This window comes from Leptonychotes weddellii, chromosome 7 (genome assembly GCF_054177405.1).
Source record: "Leptonychotes weddellii isolate Sample4059 chromosome 7, ASM5417740v2, whole genome shotgun sequence".
In the NCBI taxonomy this organism is placed as follows: domain Eukaryota; kingdom Metazoa; phylum Chordata; class Mammalia; order Carnivora; family Phocidae; genus Leptonychotes; species Leptonychotes weddellii.
In genome coordinates, this window is record NC_138375.1 from 43,948,466 (window position 1) to 43,973,694 (window position 25,229).

The 25,229-nt window shown below is 40.7% G+C and overlaps 1 protein-coding gene across 1 annotated transcript in view; it reads left to right on the forward strand.

Moving 5' to 3' along the window:
- The first annotated feature begins 6,768 nt into the window (after window positions 1–6,768).
- ITK (IL2 inducible T cell kinase) overlaps window positions 6,769–25,229 on the forward strand; it is a 63,658-nt gene continuing 45,197 nt past the window's right edge. The window contains exon 1 of the mRNA XM_081826239.1: window positions 6,769–7,080. Within this exon, the coding sequence (XP_081682365.1) occupies window positions 6,943–7,080 (138 nt within the window). The 5' untranslated portion in view covers window positions 6,769–6,942. The remainder of the gene's footprint in view (window positions 7,081–25,229) is intronic.

The following is a 25,229-nucleotide window of genomic DNA, read 5'->3' on the forward strand; positions in this document are numbered from 1 at the left end:
ATCTAATGTTTCTACCATTGTAGGTTACAGATCTCTTCTCCCGAGCTGCTTTCAGGATTTTCTCTTTGTCTCTGAGACTCATTAGTTTTACTATTAGATGTCGGGGTGTTGACCTATTTTTATTGATTTTGAGGGGGGTTCTCTGTGCCTCCTCGATTTGGATGCCTGTTTCCTTCCCCAAATTAGGGAAGACATCTGCTATAATTTGCTCCAATATACCTCTGCCCCCTCTCTCTTTCTTCTTCTTCTGGGATCCCAATTTTTCTAATATTGTTTTGTCTTATGGTATCACTTATCTCTCAAATTCTGACCTCGTGATCTAGTAGTTGTTTATCTCTCTTTTTCTCAGCTTCTTGATTTTCCACCATTTGGTCTTCTATATCACTGATTCTCTCTTCTGCCTCATTTATCCTAGCAGTTAGAGCCTCCATTTTTTTTTTTTTTTTTAGATTTTATTTATTTATTTGACAGATAGATAGAGAGCAGAAGTAGACAGAGTGGCAGGCAGAGGGAGAGGGAGAAGCAGGCTCTCCGCTGAGCAGGGAGCCAGATGCAGGGCCTGATCCCAGGACCCCAGGATCACAACCCAAGCCGAAGGCAGCCGCTTAACTGACTGAGCCACCCAGGTGCCCCTAGAGCCTCCATTTTTTATTGCACCTCATTAATAGCCTTTTTTATTTTGACTTGGTTAGATTTTAGTTCTTTTATTTCTCCAGAAAGCTTTCTCTAATATCTTCCATGCTTTTTTCAAGCCTAGCTAGTATCTTTAAAATCATCATTATGAACTCTAGTTCCAACATCTTACTAATGTCCATATTGATCAGGTCCCTGGCAGTCGGTACTGCCTCTTGTTCTTTTTGTTGAGGTGATTTTTTCCATCTTGTCATTTTGTCCAGAGGAGAATAGATGAATGAGAGAACAAAATGCTAACAGGGGAACGAAGACCCCAGAAAAATAAACACTAAACAAATCAGAAGTGACCTGAAACTGGGGGAAAAGAAAGGGAAAGAAAGAAAAAAGGAAAAAAAAAAAAGAAAAAGAAAAAAACAAACAAACAAAAAAACAGAATATGATCAAATATGATCAGGCTGGTGTATAGAGCAGTGCCACACACTAGATTTTGGGTGTATTTTGGTCTGTTAGAAGAAATATCCCAAAATTTTAAAGAAAGAAACACTTATATATGCACAAAAATAAGGGTAAATACGATGAAGGGATGGAATATGACTGTAAAGATGAAAATTATAAAAGATTTTATAAAAGGAATTGATAAGAATTTGGTTGAAAAAAGAAAGAAGAGAAATTAAAAAAAGAAAAGAGAGAGAATGTGGTCAGGCAGGAGACTAGAACAAAGCCATACACTAGAGATTTAGAGTATATTTTGGTCTGTTAGAGGAAACTGTATCCCAAAATTTTAAAGAGAGAACAATATATATATATAACAAAAATAAGGTTAACTACTATGAAGGGATAGAATTTGACTCTAAAAATGAAAAATAAAAAAGATTTTTTAAAAAAAGGGATTGATAAGATGTTGGTTGAAAAAGGGAAAAAGAAAAATTAAAAAAAAAAAAGAAAGAAAAAGAAAGTTAAAAAAAATTAACTTTGAAAGACTAAAGAATCATTGTAAAAAAGCCATGGATTCTATGTGCATTATTCCCCTAGCGCTGGAGTTCTGCCGTTCTCATTGATTGGTAAATTTGGTCTTGGCTGGCTGTTCTCGCTGATCTTCTGGGGGAGGGGCCTGTTGCTGTGGTTCCCAAATGTCTTTGCCGGAGGCAGAATTGCCCCACCCTTGCTGGATCCAGGCTAAGTAATCTGCTCAGATTTGCTCTCGGGAGCTTTTGTTCCCTGCAAGCTTTCCTTCCGTACAGCTTTGGAGGAGGAGAGTGAAATGGTGGCCTCCCAATCTCCCAAGCCGAGAACTTGGGGCCCCACTCCTCAGTGCGCCCCCAGAGAAAAACGGTCAATCACTCCTGTCTCCCTGGTCTCCGGCCGCACTCCGTGCTCACCCGGCTTGTGACCGAGCATTTCTATCTCTGGCACCTGACCCCGTGTGCAGCCTCCAAACCCAGCAGATCCCTGCAGTGCGCTCCTGTGCAGCTCCTCCCGGGGGAGGAAGGTGAATCTCCCTGGCTCTGCTGCTTGTTGAGTCCCTGCTGGAGGAGCATTGACCCGACTGTGCCACGGATCACGGTTTATGACAACCCCGAGCTGAGAGCCCGCGCCTCAGCTCCATCTCTGCAGCCAGCTTCCCTGTTCTGATACCTGGAAGCTCTGCCGCACTCAGGCACCCCCGGTCTTCCTGTGATCCCGAGGGTCCTGAGACCACACTGTCCCACGAGGGTTCCACCCCCCGCTTAGCCACTGGAGCGATGTCCCTCAGCGGAGCAGACTTCTAAAACTTCTGATTTTGTGCTCCGCTGCTCTATCACTTGCCAGTAGCAGCCAACGGAGGCCCCCTCCCCCGCCATCTATCTTCCCGAATATCGCCTCGGATTCACTTCTCCACACGTCCTACCTTCCAGAAAGTGGTCACTTTTCTGTTCAGAGAGTTGCTGCTATTCTTTTCTTCGATCTCCTGTTGAGTTCTTAGGTGTTCAGAATGGTTTGATCCCTACCTAGCTGAATTCCTGGGACCAGATGAAATTTAGGTCTCCTACTCCTCCGCCATATTGCTCCTCCCCCGAGCATTTTATTATTTTATAAATAATTATTTCAGTATGTTTCTGTGCAAAATAAGAACATGTAACAGGGCCATTATCACACCCTAAAAATTAATTATTAATCATCAAATATGCAGTTAATGTTCAGATTTCCCGGTTGTCTCAATGACTTTTACAATTGGTTTGTTGAACCTAAATCAAAACAAAACCATCACATGCTTGATATGCCTCTTAAATCTTTTAATCTACAGGTTCTTTCTCTGACTTATTTGTTGCAGACACAGGGTCACTTGTCTTCAGTGTTTTGTGTATTCTGGACTCATCCAATTGCATTTCTCTATGTCATTTGTCATGTTCCTTTATGTCCTATATTTCCTGCAAGCTTGGATTTAGATCTAGAGGTTTGAGATTTGGGTCTGAGTTTTTTTTTCTTTTTGGTAAGACTTCTGCGTAGGTGGTTTTGTGTACTTCCTATTGCATCACATCAGGAAACATAATATGTCTAGTTGTCTCTCTTTCTGTGATGTTAAGATTCATCAGTACATTACAGTGTTATCAAGTGAATGTATAAACTATAAATTTTCCTGTTGGCTTTTCACATAATGATTTTAGCAGCCTCTGATGATTGTTGCCTAAATCCATTGTGTCATTGGGATTGCACGATGGCTGTATTCTCTCACTCCCTCTTCATGTATTAGTTGATATTCTCCTCTAAAGAAAGACTTTCCCTTATTAAATATTCAAATACTAAACCGAGATACAGTTCTTCAAGAAAGACAGGAGACATGTTTTATTCTTTCTCTTTGTTTTCTGGTTTTCAGAATAATAAATTGGTTCTCCAGCATCCTACAAAAGTGATCAATAGGTTGAGATTTTTTTTTTTTTAAGCATCTTATGAACTCATGATTTTAACATTTGGCTGTTCTTCAATTCATCGTGGTTACTGTTCTTTTTGATGCCCAAATTGTTCCATCTTTGACAAGGGGGAACTTCTTGAATTTAGCTCCTGTGAATTGGACTTTTAAGAACCAAAACAAAGGGGGACACCTGGATGACTCAGGCGGTTGAGCATCCAGTTTTTGGTTTAGGCTCAGGTCATGATCTCGGAGTCCTGGGGTTGAGTCCTGCATCAGGCTCTGCACTCAGTGCTCAGCATGTCTGTTTGGGATTCTCTCTCTCCCTCTGCCCCTCCCCCTGCTCACACACACTCTTTCACTCTCTCAAATAAATAAATAAATAAATAAAATCTTAAAACATAACAAAACAAAGGAATTATGTATTTTTATGAATGTTTTCTGAAAGTTATGAGAAAATATTGGGCCTCTGAAGGTTACATTTAGGTGAGGACAAAGACAAATCCCAGTGAGTGGGCTTGAGTGTATTATGAGAAAGAATAAAATTACTTATGATTGCACTTCATGAAGACCTGGCAAATGAAAGGCACCTATTACAACAGTTACTGATGATATTTTGCTTTCCCAGATGAGAACACTTTGTGAAGTCAGTAAATCTTTCCACCTGAACCAAATAGTTATAAATCTACCCTTCTCAAAGGAGTTTACAGTCAATTTTGAAATATAGTACTACATTAGTTAACACTAGATTTGGTGTTAGTGACAACTTCAAAATAACAGAGGCTTAGAAAATGTAGTTTTATTTCTCTTTATGTTAAAAAAGAAAAAGTTTATTCCACGCTGGCATGGAGGATCCAAGGTCATTAGGAAATACGGCTCTTTCTACCTTACCCTCTGTTGTCCTCAATGTGCACTTTTCACCTCATGATATAAAATAGCTCCTCCAGCTCCAACCATCATATCCACATTCTAGTCAGTAGGAAGGAAGAAAAAGAGAAGGAAAAGAGTATGATGACGGCCATTAAGGACATCCCCTGGAAGTTCCACTCATCACATCTGCTATGTTCTGTTGGCTAAAAAATAGTCTTGTGACTGAAAAATTTGGCTTTTATTCTGGAAGCCATATGCCCAGATAAGCTTTAGGAAGTCAGTTACTCAGAAGGAAGGGGCGGGGGGAGTAGCTGTTTAGGGAAAACAGCATTCCTTGCCTCAAGCCCATATTCAGAGAGGAAAAAAAATACTACATCTTTTAGCAGTGTATTTCCACACATGTCTTAAAACCTCAGAATGTGGGAGAGGGGATCATGTAAAGTATCCCCCTTCCCCACCCTCTTGAGTGTCTTGACTATGCTGGAGCATCCATCATATGAAACAAAATTAAGCTGTAGTCTGATAATTTACATTCAAAACAAAAAATTTTAGATGGTTGCTCTCCTATCCAGCAATAATGATTATTTTGTTTCATTATTTATCCCTGTCCAGTATACACTATCTCTGCTTCCACTGATATTTCTTGGTTATTTACTTCATGCCATAAGTAAGGCTCACATATTATACTTCAACCATGTGCTATTTCTAAGGCAAGATATGTGACTAGCACCCACCATTCAGAGTTTATGGGATTCAGTCCTCAAAAGGAGGCTACAAGAAGACTAAGGATCAGAGAGAGTAAGTAGCTTACTCAAAGAGAAGTAACTTAGTAAATAACAGAAATGGGATTCCAACACAAGTTTCTTTATCTCAAAGCCCAAACATGCTTTGTTTTTTTATGCCATTCATACTTGTTTTCTGCTCTTCCACTAAGTTTTAGGATAGGAAAGTAATCATCTATTTGTAACTCCTATGGGCTTTCATTTAAATTTTAAAAAACAATAAACTTCAATATATTTCTCTTAAGTGTTTTATGGTCATTGTCTCTTTTAACTGTCTAACCCAGTTTGATGATTATTCATTTGATGCATTTTTTTTAACAACCTTTATATGCACCAGGCATTGTGATTGTTGCTGAATATATAACAGTGAGCAAAACCACACATAGTCCTTACCATCATGGAGCATCTAGAATAGTGGGGAAGAGAAACACTAATGCAAAAATCACCCTCCAGATGTACAATGACAACTGTCATAATGGGTATCAAGAGAAAGGTATAAGGGATCATCTGCATATAATTGGCAAATTTGACTTAGGAAAGCCTGGAAGGCTTCCTGAGGAAGTGACATGCAGGCTAAGACTTGCAGTATAATTTAGAGTTAAAACAGGCAAAGCAGGGGAGAGAAACTGTTTTGAGGCAAAACAAGCAGATGTTCGAAGTGGTGTAAGGGGCATGCATGGGGGCTGGAGTGAGAATGGGTGAGCAAGCTGTGAAATGAGACTGGCAAGGAAACCAGAGAGCAACCCTGCAGTGCCTTGTATAGGGACACTGTTATCCCCTTTCACAGATGAAAAACCTGAGGCTCAGAGCTCTTGAGTAATTTGCCTAGAGTCTCACAGCTAGTTAGGTGGTGGAGCCAGAATTCACACTGTGGTAGATAGAATAATGGATCCCCTAAAAATGTCGATGCCCAATCCCTGGAACCTATGAATGTGTTAGGGGAATTAAGGTAGAAGATGGAATTAAGGTTGCAATAAACTGACCTTAATATAGGGTGATTATTTTAGATTATCTCGGCAGGCCCAGGGTAAGTAAGCTCAAGGGTCCTTAAATTTGGAAGAGGGAGACAGAAGAGCATACGGTTGTATAAGGTGAGAGAACTTGACCAGCTGTTGTTGGCTTTGAAGATGGAAGAAGGAAATCAAGAGCCAAGGAATACAGGTGGTCCTAGAAGCTGAGAGGGCGAGGAAAGAGATTCTACCCTAGGGATCCTCCAGAAAAGATTGCAGCCCTGCTGAAACCTGAATGTTAGCCCAGTGAGACCCATATGGGACTTCTGAACTACAGAATTATAAGATAATAAACTGTGAGCCACTGAATTTATGATAATTTGTTACAGCAGCAAGAAGAAACTAACACAAAAACTATACCCATTGGCTGTGTCCCTCCACCCCCGTGCGCAACATGCCTTAACTGTCAGCCGGGCTAACCCAAGGACTGTAAAGATGAAACTCTAATACTTCTTATCATTTTGAGTCTGTCTTCATATATCATTTCCAAACCATACGGCAAAGGGTATGTATAGATTTTACATACATCTCTTGGTTTTGTGAATTTCTAAAGGATGTGGTTATAGCCTTTGACATCAGAGGAGAAGCTCCACATTGTTGACTGAACACTGATCGAAAGATAACGCTGGAGGCAAGAAGCCTTTTAACAGCTCTCTGAACATCAACTGCCTCCCGAGTGTGTGCCTCGTGCCCGAAGCAGTTTCCACTGGCCGTACCACGGGGTGATGCCCAAGGTGCATCACTTCCCAAGAATTGGATCATGAACAACTTTATCCTCCTGGAGGAACAGCTCATCAAGAAATCGCAACAAAAAAGAAGAACTTCTCCCTCAAACTTCAAAGTCCGTTTCTTTGTTTTAACCAAAACCAGCCTGGCGTACTTTGAGAACCGTCATGGGGTATGTGAGCACTTTGTCTTTTTTTAAACAGTATTTTTTTTATTTAGAGTGGGCTGAATTATGAAGATATACGTGGAATAAAGTAAAGCCAAAGGAGGCACAGACATGCTTGTTAAATAACAATAAGAGTCATCAGAAGAGAATGTGGAAAAACGTCCAGAGGTGGGGTGGTTGTATTAGGTGGTTTTAGTTCTAAAATCTGCAAAAGAATAAGTTTAATATTCATTAGTGTTTTTTTTTCCTGCAAGTTTAATTTTAAAATTATAATATTTTATGTGGCAAATGTTATGATTGGATAGAATATGAACTTCATCTGAAATATGCTAGATTTTATGGGACATAGATTAATAAAATATTAGCATTTAATGGGACTTAAGGGATGGATGATCTAGCCCAGTTTCCTTAATTTATAGTGGGGAAAACTGATACTTGGAATGGTTAAGTGATAAGTTCAGTGTCAGTGTTTTTATTAATTTAATTCTATTTGTCCCAATGGTCATTACTCACTTAATATCTTGGAATAATATTCCCCGGGCATTTAATTATCTAAAATTTGCAAGGTCCAATGGTAAACCTCTTTATCCCTTGGAAAACTTAGCAGGAGACAGGGGCTGTCACAGTGTTATACAGTATAGACCAGGGGTTCTTATCCAGAAGAGTACAGCTGTTTAGCTAGGTCAGTCTTTTTATATACCTAGAGATATTCTTATATTCCACAACATCAGTGATACTGTTACGATTGTTCCTGTTGCTCTTATTATCACTGATAATAATACTGTTATTAGACCAAACTCTACTCCTCTCTAGGTGACTGAGCCTGGGCAAATGTCTCTACCTTTTGCATCAGATTCTTTCTTTCCAACATGAAAGATCTGGAAATACTACCTACAACATTCCTTTCTTCTTTAAAAATTCCAGCACCTGTTGAGCCCTTCTCAGCAAATTTTCAAAGCATGTGTGTGACTTCTTACTATGTCATTGTATTATTTTTTTCCATCATTAGGGAGGGAAAGCAGGGGTTTTCACTGATATTTTACTGTAGGGGAAGTAACATTAGGTGCTTGGTGGTCACTTAGAGACAAAGGCATCCCCATTCCTTGTTGGGATCTGACTTGGTAGGTTTCGGCATGAGTTTGGAATCTTTTGAGAGCAGGCTTTAAAGTGTTCAATGAAATAGAGCCCTGAAGGAGGCCAGGCTGGGTATGAAGCCTATGGATGTTGCAGGTGAAATCAGACTGCTTCTTCTTTAGAGGGTCAGACATGCTCATCTTCAGCAGACTCGTGTTGAAAACAATCAGTAATCAATCTGAAGGCATATGGAATTATTTTTGGACAGGGCCCCTTTGCTAGATACTCAGTAATTATTTGTTGACTAAGTTAACAGAGGGTTAGCAGTCAACTTGGAGGACTTATCATACACAGCTGATAAATCACATGGCATCAGTCAATTTTCTCTCTTCCTGTGATATTAGAACTTCTTGTTTCATATTGAAAGAGCAGCCATTTCTTTTAAATATTTTTTTCAAAGCCCATTTTATAGCTCTCTCCAATTCGTTTTCCTGACATTTGTTTTCCAGGTATCATCAGCTTTAGTTAGTACTGATTATTTTTGAGCAGTGTTGCTGTTTGTGGGCTGTTTGGTTGTGAATTTAGTACAATATTATTTGCAAATAATTACACGACCAAATGGTCTTGATTCCAAATTTTGTTGGTTATAATTTGCATATAGGCAATGTTGTAAAATCACTCCCTTATTCATTTATTTTTTTTAAATTTTATTTATTTATTTGAGAGAGAGAGGAAGAGAGAGAAAGCACAAGCAGGGGGAGGGGCAGAGGGAGAAGTAGGCTGTCTGCTGAGCAGGGAACCCCATGCAGGGCTCAATCCCAGGACCTTGGGATCACGACCTGAGCCGAAGGCAGACGCTTAACCAACTGAGCCATCCAGGTGCCCCTCACTTATTCATTTAAGTATTATAAAAAAAATTCCGGGGCACTTAATTCTGGGGAACCTTAAGCTGTAGTTCCTAACATTTCTATATGGGATATAGCAGATACATAGTGCACAACATCAAATTTTTTGTGTTCTAATGCCTATGGTTTATATTCATATACAACATTGATAAAAGCATTTCTTCAAATATAAAAATCATTGGTTAGAAATTTATCCAAGGTCACTGAGAAAGTAAGGTATGTGAGCTATTACTATTCATACCCTATGTATGTTCCATTGTTTTGAGCCATTGATTTGCACACAAGTGTGCACTGTATATCACCTATAGGTAACAACAGCAGAACGCTTATGGGAAGAAACGTTTTTAAAAAAAATTAAAGCCTTGGGACGCCTGGGTGGCTCAGATGGTTGGGCATCTGCCTTCGGCTCAGGTCATGATCCCAGGGTCCTGGGATCGAGCCCCACATCGGGCTCTGTGCTCAGCAGGGAGCCTGCTTCTCCCTCTCCCTCTGCCTGCCTGTCTGCCTACTTGTGATCTCTCTCTCTCTGTCAAATAAATAAATAAAATCTTTAAAAAAAAAAATTAAAGCCTTAGTCTTATCATCTGTGAAGTGGGTGTGATAATAGTACTCATTTCATGAGAATATGGTAAAGATTAACAGATAGAATGCATTTAGACTGAACTATTTGAAATTACTACTCAGTAGATTAAGAAAGGCCGGATATTGGGGCACCTGGGTGGCTCAGTCGTTGGGTGTCTGCCTTCGGCTCAGGTCATGATCCCAGGGTCCTGGGACCGAGTCCCGCATCGGGCTCCCTGCTCTGCGGGAAGCCTGCTTCTCCCTCTCCCACTCCCCCTGCTTGTGTTCCCTCTCTCACTGTCTCTCTCTGTCAAATAAATAAATGAAATCTTTAAAAAAAAAAAAAGGCCAGATATTAGCAATTTCATAGAGTTCAACTTAATTATGAAGTACTTAGCATAAGCCCTGCCTCCTAGTAAGCACCTAGTAAAAAGTAGCCATTATTTGTATCATCATCATGTCTCCGAAGGAGCAAGCAGGGTGGCATAACATATTCATTTTCAAATGAAGGAAAACATTAAAGTATTCTTCAAAGTCAGGCTAACATCAGGGGCCTGGATTCTTTCTATTCAGTGACTAAATGCCAAGTCTGTGGAGAGAGACATGTATGCATGATGCAATGTGGGATGCTGAGCCAACCACTGTCCCTCTCGGGGTCACAGCTTCTTTTTCTCTTTTCTTACCTGTAAAATTATGTTCCTTGCAGTTTTAAAATTCTGTGGATTTATGACATCGTATGAAAAATAATCCTACCTGCTCAGAAAAAAATCCTGTAATCCTGCAAATAAAGTATGTTTTTTCTAACTTTAAATGTCCATATGTCTAAACGTCCATCCCGATGGAGCCTCTTATTTTAACACGGATTTGGTTCTGGTGTCTGGTAGTGAAATGTGCAAGCGTCTTCTGGGGAGCCAGGAAGCACCTTCACCGTGCTGCAGTGGGCCAGAAAGAGGCCTGCAGTTGGCAGGTCCTGGCTCACTGGTGGGCGTACTTGCAGACCCCACCCTGTGCCTGCCAGTTTCTTTGCAAAGTGGTCTGTGATGCCTGGCATTCTTTAGCGGAGGACAATGAGATCAGGGCCCCATAGTGTGCTGGTAAAAGTTTAAAACTCTGTGCTGGTCGTGGCGGCGGAGGGTATCAGGGAGCCCCAATGCATAGTGTTTGCTGATTTCTCTGGTGTAAATACTCCCATCATGGCCCATTTCAAACTACCGTTGTGATATCTACTGGCTCCCAAAATTCCTCAAAATTTAACCATCAGCCCCCATGGGCCACAGCAAGCCAACTCCGACACACCGCTGGGCAGCTTTATAAGCAAATGATGTCCAGAGAGGTGATTACCAGCTGGGCAACATGCCTCGTTGCTCATGAGTGAGACCAGATCCTTTCCAGGGGTCAAAGAGAAATGGAGGGCCTTGGGTCCTCCCAGTAAGCACGGGAGGGAAGGGGCAGCATAGATGGGGACAAGCATCACTGACTGGTGAAGCCGGTATAGCCAGCTAGAGCTGGATTCAAATTCCGGCTCTATCACTTTCTGGATGTGGATCTCAAGCAAGGTATTTAACCTCTTTAAGCCTCTGCTTGCTATTTGTAAAGTGAGGACCCTGATCCTACCTACCTCAGGCGATGTTGAGTATTTCATGAGAGAGGCATGTGAGAAGCTTGGCCGTACTAGTCGCACTTCAGTCTTCGGAAGGACCCTCAGGAGAACCGCAAAGCTTTCCCTGTTTTAATGTCTCTGCACCTTTGGGATCAAGCTTGTGCTGCTCACAAGTGTGTGGGAGCCATTCCATGTATGTGGGGCAGGATGAACCGTCAAGGCCACGTGCTAGTCAGTGTCTGGTCAAGGGTCTCCACTCTGCACGGTCTCTTCTCGTTAGCCTGCGGTCTGATCTAGCGGCAGAAACATCTCTTGGAATATGCATCCTTCTTAAATTAAAGATGGCAGATGGGGAGATGGTCCCCTTTCCTTGCTTTTTCTTCGCTTTTCCTTGCACGTCAAAGACATAGCTTCAGGTGTCAGGCACATCTGGGTCGAAGACCAGCTCCCCACTTACAAGCTATGCAGCTTTGCGTAAGTTGCTTAAGGCTGTGTGACTCTATATAAAGCTATTTACATTTTTTGTAATGATTAAACATTCCGTCTTCATCTTGCTTCCTTTTAATGAGAGGGAGGTTACCATTATTCCAATAATAATAGTAACTAATATTTACCTAACACTTACTAGGTATCAGTCACTGTGCTAAATGTGGATTATTTCATCTAATCCTTACCACCACCCTATAAATTAGGAAGTACTATTACCCTAATTTACAGAGCAGGTAGCAGAGGCAAAGAAAATTTCAGTAACTTCTGTGTTGGAAGAATTTAAATAACTGCCATATATCTCTAAGGCCTACACCCCCCCACCGATAAATGGTGCTTATTACCATTAGCAGTAGCGACCCATGACCCATGGGGAGTTGTGGCCTCCCCCAGGTTATTGCAGAGTCTGCAATGCCTTCTTGTTCTGAAATCCTCAATGGAAAGGGCGGTCCTGAAAATCAGCAAGCCAGGGCATGGATCTTCTGCAGTGACACATGCCGTGAGCTCTATCATTTCCACACATAGTCCAGGACAAATCTTTGTCTTCATTGCTCAGGGAGCCCCACTATGTGCTCAAAAAGAAATGAGAGTTGTGGCAAGCTTTGTCTCCTAAAGTTCCTCTAGCATCTTCTCTCCATTTTCTATGGTCACCTTCCCCATAAAAGCTGCCAGCATCTCTCACCTGGGACTGCTACCACCTCCTAATGGTCTCCTGTACTCTCTCTGCCCCAGCCCCAGAATCTATCACAGGCCATCCTCCATATCAGCTCATGTCCCTTTTTCTCCCATCTCTCTGGGATCCAACTACATTAGATTTCCTTCAACTTTAAGGCCCCCATTTTGAATGTCACTTGCTTGGAAAGCCTTCCCTGATTTCTCTGGACTAGGTCATCTACTCCTGTTATCCTCTGCCTTAGCCATACCTACCCTCTCTTCAGAGCACATCCCAGAGTTGCAATTACCCATTTATTAAAGTGATTATTGTGCTAATGTCATTCCCCCACCCTCCTTTAGATTATAATAAGCATTATGAGGTCCAGCACCCAATTTGGTAAAGATGGCATCACCAGTGTCTGTAAGAGGCCTGGCAAATACTACTCACTCATTCATTATTTGTGGAAGAAAAGGAGGGAAAGAGCAAGGACATGAGGGATAGGTACCATTGGAGAGGTTAGAGTTACACAAATGAACCCCTAACAGAACAGGGCTCAATTCCAAAAGACTAGAGAACAAAGCAAGTTGAAAAGAACTTCAAAAAGAAGAGTCCCGGGTGTAGGAGTAAGTAAACAAGATTCCCTGGAGGTAGAAGTTCATGGCCCAGCCTTGAAAGAGGAAGAAGAAGCTTCAGAAGGTTGGAATTTTAAGAGTTGGGTCAGAGAGGCACATGTAGGAACCAGCAGGTGGGCCAGCCCTCCACCCCCTAACACACACACACTCTTTTTAGAACAAAGCACTCTGTTCTCTTTTTTCCTCCTCACTGTCTTACCCTTCCTTCCCCTCTACAGCTAAACTCTTTGCCAATAATATTCTTAAAGCTACCTGAGCATTTTGCTTGAGATTTTCATCAGTTATAGTCTCTCCATCTCATTCCTGCATGATTGAGTTGCCTTCTGGCTGGGCGTTCGCTGACACTTGAGGCTCCGTACAATTTATTATCCATCTAGAACATCTAGAATGATCTTTTAAAATGATAAATCTGGGCTTACTCCCAACTTTAAAGCCTTTCATGGCTGTTTTAGAGTATTTAACTAAATCCTCAGCTATAGCCTATAAGACTCTTCATCCAGGGGTCCCTACTTGCCTTTCCTATTTCATTTCACACCACAATCCCTTTATCCAGCAGGCTTCTACCACATCTGCCTTCTTTCTGAGCCTCGAACACTCCAAGCTCACGCTTCCTCTAGGGCCTTTGGACACGGCCAGAATTAGAGTAAGGCAAGTGAGGGGTACACTTGGGGGTGCTCACTCTCCGGAGCATGCAAGTGCAGGGTCCTTGCATTTGTTATTCTTGTGGTCAGGAGCACCCCAGGCTTTTTGCAGGGCTGGTTCTTTATTGTTTCTGTCTGTTTAAATATTTTCTCGGGATCCTGTTTTGTTTTTTTTCTTTTCTAAGTACATAAATATGTCAATACATCAGCATCTGCGCATATTTATTATTTATTGATGTGCTTCCCTGTTTATTTTCTGTCTGTGCATCCACTGGAGGACCTTGCTCATCACTGCATCACCAACAAACACCTAGAACAGTGCAGGGCACACAGTAAGTGGTCAGTAAATCCCCAGGGAACAAACAGAGGTCACAAAAGTCAAATTGAATTCAGAAGAGCATCGGGGAGCTAAAAAATGTGGGCCATATGTAGCGAGGCCAAGGGAAGTAAGGATCCAAAGCGAAGTACTTTGCAATTCGGGCCCCTCAAGGCCAAAAATGTGCGGTTTCAATGTCCACCTTAATGGATTTTCTTTGTGAATTGACTTTGCCTTTGTGATGTGATGTTGATGTTTTAAGGAGAAAGCCAGTGGATAGAGAGTTTTTGTTTTGGAGGCAAATACTCCCACATTAAAATTACATTTGATTCCTACTGTTCAGGGACTGGTGTGTCCATCAACCAGTCTTTGCAATAAAAATGGGCCACAGAGCAATACTGTAAATGTCTGGAATGCCGGTCTGGAAGAAAGGTTTAACTGGAAAGCCCAAGAGCTCAGGGTCTTAGGTATGAGGTCCACGTACAATAGGACATCTTCATTAAACTCAGAAATGAACCCCGCAGAAAACTATTTTAAAGCTCTTCTCAAGTTTTCATGCACCAAAGAGTAAATCCTCATCTCTCCATTTTCTTAACCAACTAGTAATAAATTCTTCTACTTCATGAGGTATTAGGCTGACTGAAAAAGTAAATCTTCCAGGACCTAATTTTCATTCAGAGGTCAGTCTGGGTTTGACTTCATGACACTGTGGGTCTTCACCTAAAGTGATCCAGGGACAGAAATAGAAGCTCTGAAATGGTTTTCCATGGATATAAAATTCACTTTTTATTTTATTTTATTTTATTATGTTATGTTAGTCACCATACATTACATCATTAGTTTTTGATGTAGTGTTCCATGATTCATTGTTTGCATATAACACCCAGTGCTCCATTCAATACATGCCCTCTTTAATACCCATCACCAGGCTAACCCATCCCCCCACCCCCTCCCCTCTAGAACCCTCAGTTTGTTTCTCAGAGTCCATAATCTCTCGTGGTTTGTCTCCCCCTTGGATTCTCCCCCTTCTAAAATTCCCTTTTTAGATCCAATGTCTGCTCAGGTCCTTGAAATTTCAGTAAATTTGTCAGTATTTTAATTAAATAAGAACCTGATCCAAAGTCTTATGTTGTCATATAATTCTCACTAATGTAAAGGTATTTATAAGCAAGCTTCTCATGATATTTTCCTTTTTTGATATTTAAAAAGTCATAGAAATTATACCTGCTTATTATAGAAAATTCAAATATAGGACTTTCCCCCCCTAAACTATATCTATTTGTGCCAAAGTTATTATTATTATTATTATTATTATTATTTTAAACCTAACACTGTATCAAGGAAACATTTCTTTTTTGGTATATAAAGATTCATTCATTTGTTCAGCAAATGTTTCTTAGCATCTACTATGTGCCAGGCTCTGGGCTAGGTGCTAGGAGTACAGTGGTAAGTGACAGAGGAAAGGTGTCTGCCCTCCCCAGCTTACATGCTAGGGGAGAAGGCAGACAACAAGGAAGTATATAAATACATGGGGCAGATATAGATGGTGGTAGGTTCTATGGAAAGACTAAGCAGTAATCGGGGCTGAGTTGGGAAGAAAGGTGGCCAGAGAAGGAATTTATATCCAGGCTGGGGCCTGAAGGATGAGAAAGATCCAGTAATATGAAGAAATGGGGAAAAGCATTTCAGGCAGAGGATACTGACAGTGTAAAGAATCTGAGTTAGGAAAGAGCTTGGCCTATGTGAGGAATAGAGACTTGAACATACAGAGCTCAAGAGAGGGGTTCTTGTTGACATCTTATAGACCAGCATCCCTCTTCTGGGGATACTTTGTCTGGAATCATCCTACTCCGTGCTTTAGTGGAAAGGTGCTTGGTGTACCAACACTGAAGACCTCGGGTCCAGCACTGAGCTCAGGCAGCCATTAACAGCAAAAAATGAGGACAGATTAGAATCAGTTAAATCCACTTTGATTAATCACAAGAGACAGAGCAGCAGACATTCATATCCCCACACTATTTTTAAAAAATTAATAAAATAATTATACCCAAGAGTTCTTTGTGACTCTTTTGTCTAAAGACATCAACTTACAATATCTGTGGGAATGACCTTTGCTCTTGTGTAGACATAAATTTCATGTAATTATAATCATAATGCATGACAATTTTATATTCTACTTTCTTCATTTGTTCTTCTATAGATACATTTCTACATATCTATGTGGTCTCCAAAGTAATCATTTTCTCATGCATATGATTTTTGTCATGATCAAATTAGTTCACTTTGGAGATATACTTATCTATTCTATGTACCTGAATAAATTGATGAACTTATCCTCTATTCTTTGGCTTTCAGGTTGTTTCCAGGTATGGTGAGAACACTGAAAAATAGTACTATACCTAACATAAAACTGTCTCCTTTTTAAAATCAGCTCCTTATGATCTAGTACTGCATGTGGGATAACTGTGTCATAGGATAAGATATTTTACGTCCTCTATCATTTGCTGCTATATCGTCTTACAGAAATTAAAGCAATGCATGGGGCCACCACAAGTTACCAGAACCCTTAGAGAAGACTATGCTTCTAAGAAGGAATCCATGAAAACAAAAGAATCCCATTGTTGTGGTGATTTTCAAGTGCACTATTTCTTTTTTTTTAAAGATTTTATTTATTTATTTGACAGAGAGAGACACAGCGAGAGAGGGAACACAAGCAGGGGGAGTGGGAGAGGGAGAAGCAGGCTTCCCGCTGAGCAGGGAACCTGATGCGGGGCTCGATCCCGGGACCCTGGGACCGTGACCTGAGCCGAAGGCAGACGCTTAACGACTGAGCCACCCAGGTGCCCACAAGTGCACTATTTTTATAGGCTTTGAATGCGATGGTGAGAGAGAGGGAAGATACATATTTTATACGTGGATAAGATGATTTGATTTAAAGTCAGTCATATATATGTAGATGAACCTACCACCTATAAAGCAGGATTTAAGGAGTGCCAAAAAGCTTCCTCCTCTGCAAAAGATCCCCATTTTTGTTGATGAGAAAGGAGAGGCTTAGAGAGGTTAACTATGTTTTCCTAGGCCACACATCTGGGACAAATAATAAAAGTTGGATTAAATGTTCTTCAATGGGTATTTTCAAATCTAAGCTTGTTTGTGTTTGAGAAGTCATGTAATAGAAACCATGGTGGCTGAGAAGAGAGAGTTGGGGCAAAGATTTCATGGGTGAGTTTCCAACTCTGTGTAATGGAGGTTCTGAGTGGGGACCCCCAGGCTTACCTGAATGACAGCACAACACTATCACTAACGCCATAACCAGCATCACCGCGAGGAGAGGACTGAACACATTCCTACAACTGTCCTCATGTAATCTTCACAGTTCCCTGAAGAAGATAAAAGTAATATTCTGTCTCAGAGAGGGAGCACTGAGACATGGAGAAGTTAGGAAATTCACCCAAGGTCACAGTAGTGGTAATAAGTGTAAAAGCAGCATCTCGCCTTGGGCTACAATAATTCCCTATACTTTGATCCCACTAACATGTGTTTTTCTTTTTTTTTTTCTTTAAAGATTTTATTTATTTATTTGAGAGAGAGAATGAGATAGAGAGAGCATGAGAGGGGGGAGGGTCAGAGGGAGAAGCAGACTCCCTGCTGAGCAGGGAGCCCGATGCGGGACTCGATCCCGGGACTCCAGGATCATGACCTGAGCCGAATGCAGTCGCTTAGCCAACTGAGCCACCCAGGTGCCCCTAACATGTGTTTTTCTGATATGACTTTGGTTGCCCAAGTAGAATCTCCTTCCATGAGAATTCTCTGCAGAACCGACACAGGCATCTTGGCCATTCTGTTTCCTGCTGCGACTCTGTGAATTCGCCAGTCTCCTGTGACTTTGCAAAGAGTGCTTCTGTCGACCTGGCCTCTGTGGGCTGACCAAAATGCGCTCATGAACTTGTAAACCTGAGGCTCTGCTCCTTGGGTGACCTCTGCCAAGGAAAGACGCTGTATAAGCCTCAACACTGTTTAGTTTACCAGACCAGATAATCATAATAACGGCTACCCCTCATTGAGCACTTTCTTAGAATAACATTCTGGGAATGCATACCCAGAGGGGTATACAGGAAAGACCACCAAATAGGGGTACAAGCCAGGACCAGGGGCCCAGAAAGTGAGACTGAAGGCTCTAACACCAAATGCATCCCCTCTTCACAGTCCGTGCTATGGCCAATTTCAGGTACAGTGATCCACAAGGCGCACACCATAGGGTACATGGACAAATCTGGTTTTGATGTAGTTTTAATTTAACAGTTACATGTTTATTACAATTCACTTTAGGAAAGAGTATTTTTAAATATATGGTGGTGCTTTAAAACTTTCTTTTAGAAGAAATTTATAAAACTTTCTTTTAGAATAAATTTGTTGAAGTGAAAAATCAATCCATTTAAATAATAGCATTAAGTATATGGTACCAGTTGGTGGAACCACATAACGGTGGAAATTTCGTGGGTGGGTTGCAAACTGAAGGCTGGAAACACTGAATCCATGGAATAAAAACATGAATCACCTTTCATGATTCTCTGCTTTTAAATAACAGACACTTAGTCTGCTCAGAGAGTGAAGTGTAATAATCCCACTGGACATTTAGAGACACAGAGGTGCATCCATAGAGACCAAGGCACTTGGAAAGGTGAGCATGGAAAAGACAGGCAAAAGAGATCTTCTTGGCCCCCCTGCTCTCCCTAGAAAGCTGTGACTCAGGGGCAAGGGAGCCTCCTGCCCCAAATGTCTGACCCCCAAATTTCTCTGAATTCAAGAGAAAGCTGGTATCATTTTTGAAAAGTCCATTATAAATCTCAATGACATTAGGTTACTGCTGTCCACATTGCTTTCTTCTGTGTTGTAAATTGACACTAGTTCACAAAACAGAACTGTCAGCGGAATGAACTCTTGCCCCCCTTGCCTCTATGCCCATTGGATCTCAGGTCTCTGTATGAATAGCCACTTTTATTAGGCCATCTTCTGCAAAATACAGACTAATTCTTTAAAAATTCTTGAATAGATAATACATTCACATAAATGTTTTAAACACAGTCACAGAATGTTAGTCAAGGGCCGACTCCCACCCTTGTCCTAAGCTACAGCGCTTCATGGCCTGAAAGCAATCAGTATAATCAATTTCTTATCAGTTCTCCTAATGATACTTTATGCACATATATGTAAATACAGATAAATGTTCTTCTTTTCCTCCTTTTTATACAATGATGGCATACTCTACACACACTTCTTAGCCTTTCTTTTGGTTTGTTAGCAATCTTCTTAAAGATCAAACCATACCTATATACAAAGAGCTTCTTCATTCTTTTTTGTGGTGGCATAATATTTCATTGAATGGATAAAAAGTTATCTTAATGTTGGACATGTAGTCTGTTCTCCAATTTTTTTTATTACAAATGATGAGGAATGAATAACCTCATCTGTATGTTACTTTCTATATCAGTATGTCCATAATGGGTGATTTTGCCCATCATTGGCAATGTCTGGAAAAATTTTTAGTTGTCATAATTGGGGAGGGGAGTGCTGACATTTTTGGGCAGATCCCAGGGTGCTGCTAAGCATCCTGCAAGGCACTGGACAAACTCACAACAAAGAATTATCCAGCCTAAAATGTTAATAGTGCCACGGTTGAGAAGACTTGGTCTATAGAAGACCTTTCTAAAAGTGGAATTGCTGTGTCAAAGGATATTTGCATCTGTTACTTTATTGAACATGACCAAATTATTCTCCAAGAAGTTGTGCCAATGAACATTCCCCAGGGCCACATGTGAGAGGCTTGCTTCGTCAAAACCTTACCAACACCATTACCATATGTTTTGATCTTTGCAAGTCTGACAGGTTTAAAAAATGGTATCTCAGTATAACTTATTTGCATTTCTGTTTTTGTAGTAAGTTTGAGCATTTTTTCATATATTTAAGAACACTTTCTATTCCTTTTGCCTGTTTTTCTATAATCTTGTTAGCATTTTCCTTAGTAATTTGTAGGAGCTCTTTATTAGTTCAATCCTTTGTGCAGACTAGTTTTGACCTACGTTTTCATTGTTGAGAGATTTGTATCCACCTGCTAATCATTCTGGAAATCTTATTCAAACCATTTCTATTAAAAGTTTTGTCATAGGGTTCATACTCATCACTTTCTGCTGCACACTTAGCCTTACCTGCTGTTCCTTCAATCAACCAATTAACAAATATTGATTGAGCATCTCCTTTGTGCTAGGGTTATTTTCTGAAACACAGTGAAGTTATTAATTTATATGCTTTGGCTACTGACTCTTCAGTGTTTGAAAGGTATGTGGAAAAACATACTCTTTCAAACTCATTAAAAATCCACAGGGCCTATTCTGGAAAGAAGGAAGGTTTTGAAAGAGCATTCACAGAGCAGAGACAAAATGCGCAGGGCACCTGGAGGATCTACTTCACCCTGGCATATAGCACTCACTTCTTGCTCTTAGTTTCTACATAACTCCTTTTCTCTCTGCTTCCTTTTGAAAGCAAATCTAAACAAACATGCTTTTTTAAGGCTAGGATCACTAATATCTTTAACTAACATGAACGAGGCCTGGAAATTATTCTTGAATTATTGCTTCACTTCTAAGATAAATATACCCACATACAAGTACAGAGTTGCCTTTTTAGAATCTACGGAGAAAATGGCTATCACTCAAGAAGAAGGTGAGAGGACCTGTCATGAACTTGAACTGCCATGGATATAGAAAAGCAGGTGACAGGTGCTGCCTAGCTGCCACTTACTGTTAATGGGGTCGGGAGGTCACAAGGGCAAAGAGCTACATTTTGCACAGCCAGCATTCGACGTGTACCCCTCAGCCCTCTCCCATAGTCATCTGCCAAGGTTATTGTACAGTGTTTTGTTTTTAAATTTGTAATTGCTTTAAAATATTATTTTTATTTTTCTGTTTAGTAAATTTACATGCTCACTGCAAAAGCTTCAAATATTACAGAAATATATAATTTACATGCAAAAGTCTGCCATAGTGCCACCCACGAGAGAGAGCCGGTATCAGCAGTGTTCCTTTTGTATTATTTCTTTGAGTTTTGCATATACTGTTATATGTTTTACTATTTCTTTCCCCAAAAATGAGACGATGCTCCATCTATGGCTCTAAACCTGCTTTTTTCAGTTAATGCATATATTTTTGTTCCTCTGGATAAATTGCTTTCTCTTTGTTAATGGCTACAGAGTAGTCACAGGATAGATGAACCATAAGTAATTTAACCATTTGTCTATTGGTGAATATTTAAGTTTCTCTAGGTTTTTAGTGAAATAAATAATGCTGTTGTGAAATCCTTTTCCCTACATCTTTATGTATTTTGAACAAATGTTTCTATCGGATAAATCCTGTAAGGGAAATTCTTCTTTCTCTCTTTCTTACTGTTAAGAGTATTACTGTTTTTAAATACGATAAAAATATATATTCATGGTAAAATAGTGAAACAGTATAGAAGGATGTGAGGTTAAAAGCAAAGCTCTCTTTCTACTTCCTACTCCTGAACACCAGAACCATTGCTACGAGTAACTCTTAACAGTATCTTGTGAGAAATACATTCATAATTTTAAGAAAGGATCCCAAATTTCCCACTGGAAACTATACAAGAGTATAGTCCGTTAGCTTTTTTTCCTTTTCTTGCTTTTTCTTCTTTTTCTGAGTGAAATCCTCACTTTTTCCTCTTGGGTAGTCAGGGTGCTACTATGACAAGATGGCAGACTTTAAGGGAAGCTAGAGTGTTTTCCCCACAGCACAACCAGCCTCATCCAAAACCACATTGCGAAAAGCTGAGGTGAGGAAAGCCATTTGACTCTGGCTTAGCTATGACTGAAAGGGCTCATAGGAAAGAAGAAAGAAAAGAAGGCAGGTGCGGGATGGATCATAGTTTCCTGACTTTAAGTCAGCCCAGGAGCCTCAAAATCTGCCCCCTTAGCTCCAGATTCTCCCAGAACTGCAAAGTTTCATGGATATGGGTTAGGGGAAGAGAGGAGTCAGCAACAGCTAATCCCAAATTGCCCTGGTGTTTTAGAAAATGCTACTATTTCCATTGAGACAGTAATGATCACATCTTTATTGGGTATTGGGCAATGTGCCGGGTGCCTTTCCGTAGCTCAGGTCACAGTGACCCTGCACGGTGGCTGTCAGCAAGCCCATGACTCCTCAAGAACTAAAAGAATGAAGAAGAACGAAGAGAACTAAGCCCAAAGAACTGAGACGACTTGCCCTGTGCTACTTGTCACCCCAGAGACTCAAACCATGATTTTTGCAAGTCCTGAATCTCTGCTTTTCTCACCTGCAGCATGAGGTCCCCTTTGTCATCAAAGACTTCTGTTGAGTTGGGAGACTGGGAGCGAATTCATGGGCTACCTTGAGCATGTTTTGCAGAGAAGATGCAACTAGAATCCAGGAAGACCCCTAAAACCCATTTTCGAACTGGCATTCTGCTGTGTGTGTTGGAAAGGGGACAACCCCCCCAAATCAGTCACTTAAGTTTCATTTCACAGGACATCAGTTTTAATTTCAATTGTGTCATTGTGTGATTTCAGATTTGTACAATGTACTACAGGCCAGAAAAGGCATTGAGCAAAATATTTGAAATGCCTTGGTTAGAATCATCACCAGAAAGATTTTCTAATCATAAAGAAACTCTGATAAAGGCAGTATGTGGCTACTTTTACAGTGTGATCTGGAAAAGTCTAAAACGCATCACTCCCTTTTGAAAAATACACTCACAGCTAATGCCTGAAATTCCATTATTGAAGCTCTTTCTTGGCTTCAGTTTCTAATATCTGTCCTAATCCAAACTCCTCTGAAGCAAGCCAAGCTTTACTCTTTCAGTAAGTTAAACCCTTGGTGAATGAGTATTTGGGGAAGGTTTTGATAGGCGAGTGGGAGGAAAAGCAGAAAGCAAAAGCCCTCTGAGAGCAAATGTAACACAGTCGGGAAGACCAGGAAATAGGCCCCTTTCGTGGTTTTGGCTTGATTTTACAAATAATTACAAATTAAACAAATGACTCCGGAATGTCAAAATCACCAGTATTGCCAGTTAAAAATTAACATTTCCCCTCCCAAATGGTGGTTCCTGGTTACATATTTGCCCAAAAGAAAATCACCCCCCAAAATGTGGACACATAAAGACAAGTGAACAAGGTCTTATTTTATGTACAGTATTTGGAGAAGGAAAGGAAGTAACACTTGAGTGATTGGTTTAGCATTTGAATGAGTTTGTGAGTAGGTTTATGTGTTTTTTTTTAAAGTCCTCTAAATTAGCCCAATGATTCAGGGACTATGATCATTCTCACTTAAAAAAAACAAGGCAACTGAGAAGTTGAGACACTTGCCTCAGGTTGCACAGCTGGTCAGGCAGATGTAGGTCTACTGGACCTGAAAGTTCCAATCCTCTCCCACTCTGCCTCTCCAAAGCAAAAAGGTGAAATTCGGCTGTTTTTCAGGAGGGTGGAGATATCTTCTTTCTTAGGTATCAAATACCTAGCTTCTCAATGACACATCTGTTGGACATTGTTGCAGCAAAAGAGCCAATGTTAATAGGAGTGAAGTGGACTTATCATTCTGAGGAAGCAGAGAATGTGCTCCCCCTTTCAAATTCAGCATAAGCATTGCACGATCAAAGAGGGCACAGACAAATGCCTGCCAGACCACAGCTCAGAGTATAGAGCATGCAATTGATTGTTCAGCTGGAGTCTGGGGAATGAAAATCTCCTGTGGAAAGTCGGGGCAAGTGCAAGAGCCATGAAACATAGTCGTTAAGTGCTCAGGCTCTGGAGTTATAGACTTGAGCTTGTAGCCTTCCAGTCCACTTATTAAGAGACTTGGCCTTTCTGAATGTCAAGGTCCTCACTTGCAATATGGGGCAATGATACTTTGCAAGATCGTAGGTTAAATGGGCGCTGGCCTGTTGAGTGCCTGAAGTATAAGATGTGCTCAAAAATGTGAATCGTCCTTTATTTTGGATTTGTTCCCTGCCTCTCTTTTTGAAACTCACAGTCCAAAATTCTATTTTGTATAATATATTAACATAAAAAGAAAGGGGATATAAAAGCTGCGTGCACAAGCTTGCCTTTATGCAAATATGTAGACACTAGCATCTTGTTGGGTTGTGTTTGACACATATCAGGTGTCCAGGTGGAAGCTTTGGAATATGAAGACAGTGTAGCTTTGAACATGGCCAAGAAAAGAGACAAAGGCCAAGTGAGGTCTTGTGACCTTCACCTCGAGTGATGCAGATGGAATGAGAAGTAAGAATGAGAGCAGGTTTTACTTGGTGTCTCTCTTTTCCTGATGGCTCTTGTGTGGTTTCCTTGGAAAGTTTACCCTGGCATTTTTCAGAAATAGCACAGTTGTTTGGGATGATTACAGGCAATCACCATTTCTCAGAGATGGAACTGTGTTTAGCTCACTGACAGGCTACTCCCCAGTCCCCAGCTGGGGGGATGCACAGCTGGACTCTTGTTTACCACGTATCAGATCTTGTGAACTTTGAAGACAACCCACCTCAGGGAATTCATTTAGGAAAAAGAGTGAGTTTTGATGGTGGAACATGAAATCCCTTCCAACAGAAGAACAAACCCAATAGCCAGCTCACCTGACAGGCTGTTAACACAGTGTCTCTTAAAATCCATGTTTGAAGTCAATGAATATTAAGAGATTAAGAGAGATAATCTGAGGTTACAGGAGAAGCCCTCCTTGGATATCTTGAAGCCACACAGTCCAATAATGGAGCCATAGCGATGTGTGGCTGCTGAGCACTTGAAACGTGGTGGGTCTAAATTGAGATGTCTTCTACAATACACGATTTCAAGGACTTAGTACAAAAAATAATGTATCGCATTAATTTTTTATGTTGATTACATGTTGAAATAATACTTCAGATATAATAGGGTAAACAAATATATTCTTAAAATTAATTTTATTGTTTCTTTTTCATTCCTTGTAGTTTGGGTACTAGAAATCTTTAAGTTACATATATGGTTCCCATTCTGCTATTCTTGCTTTAAAACATCACACAGAATCTTTATCCCTACTCAAACTCTCGTTAATACTTACCTCCATTTTGTACCCTGATTATGATGATCCTAGGCTATTAACAACAAATGCATATCCAGAACTTTGCTACCTTAGGGCTTTGCTCTTGCTGTGAACTCAGTGTAGGGTGCTTACCCACCCCCACACCCCCAGACATCATCTCTGGTGCCTTTTTCAACTCCCTGATCT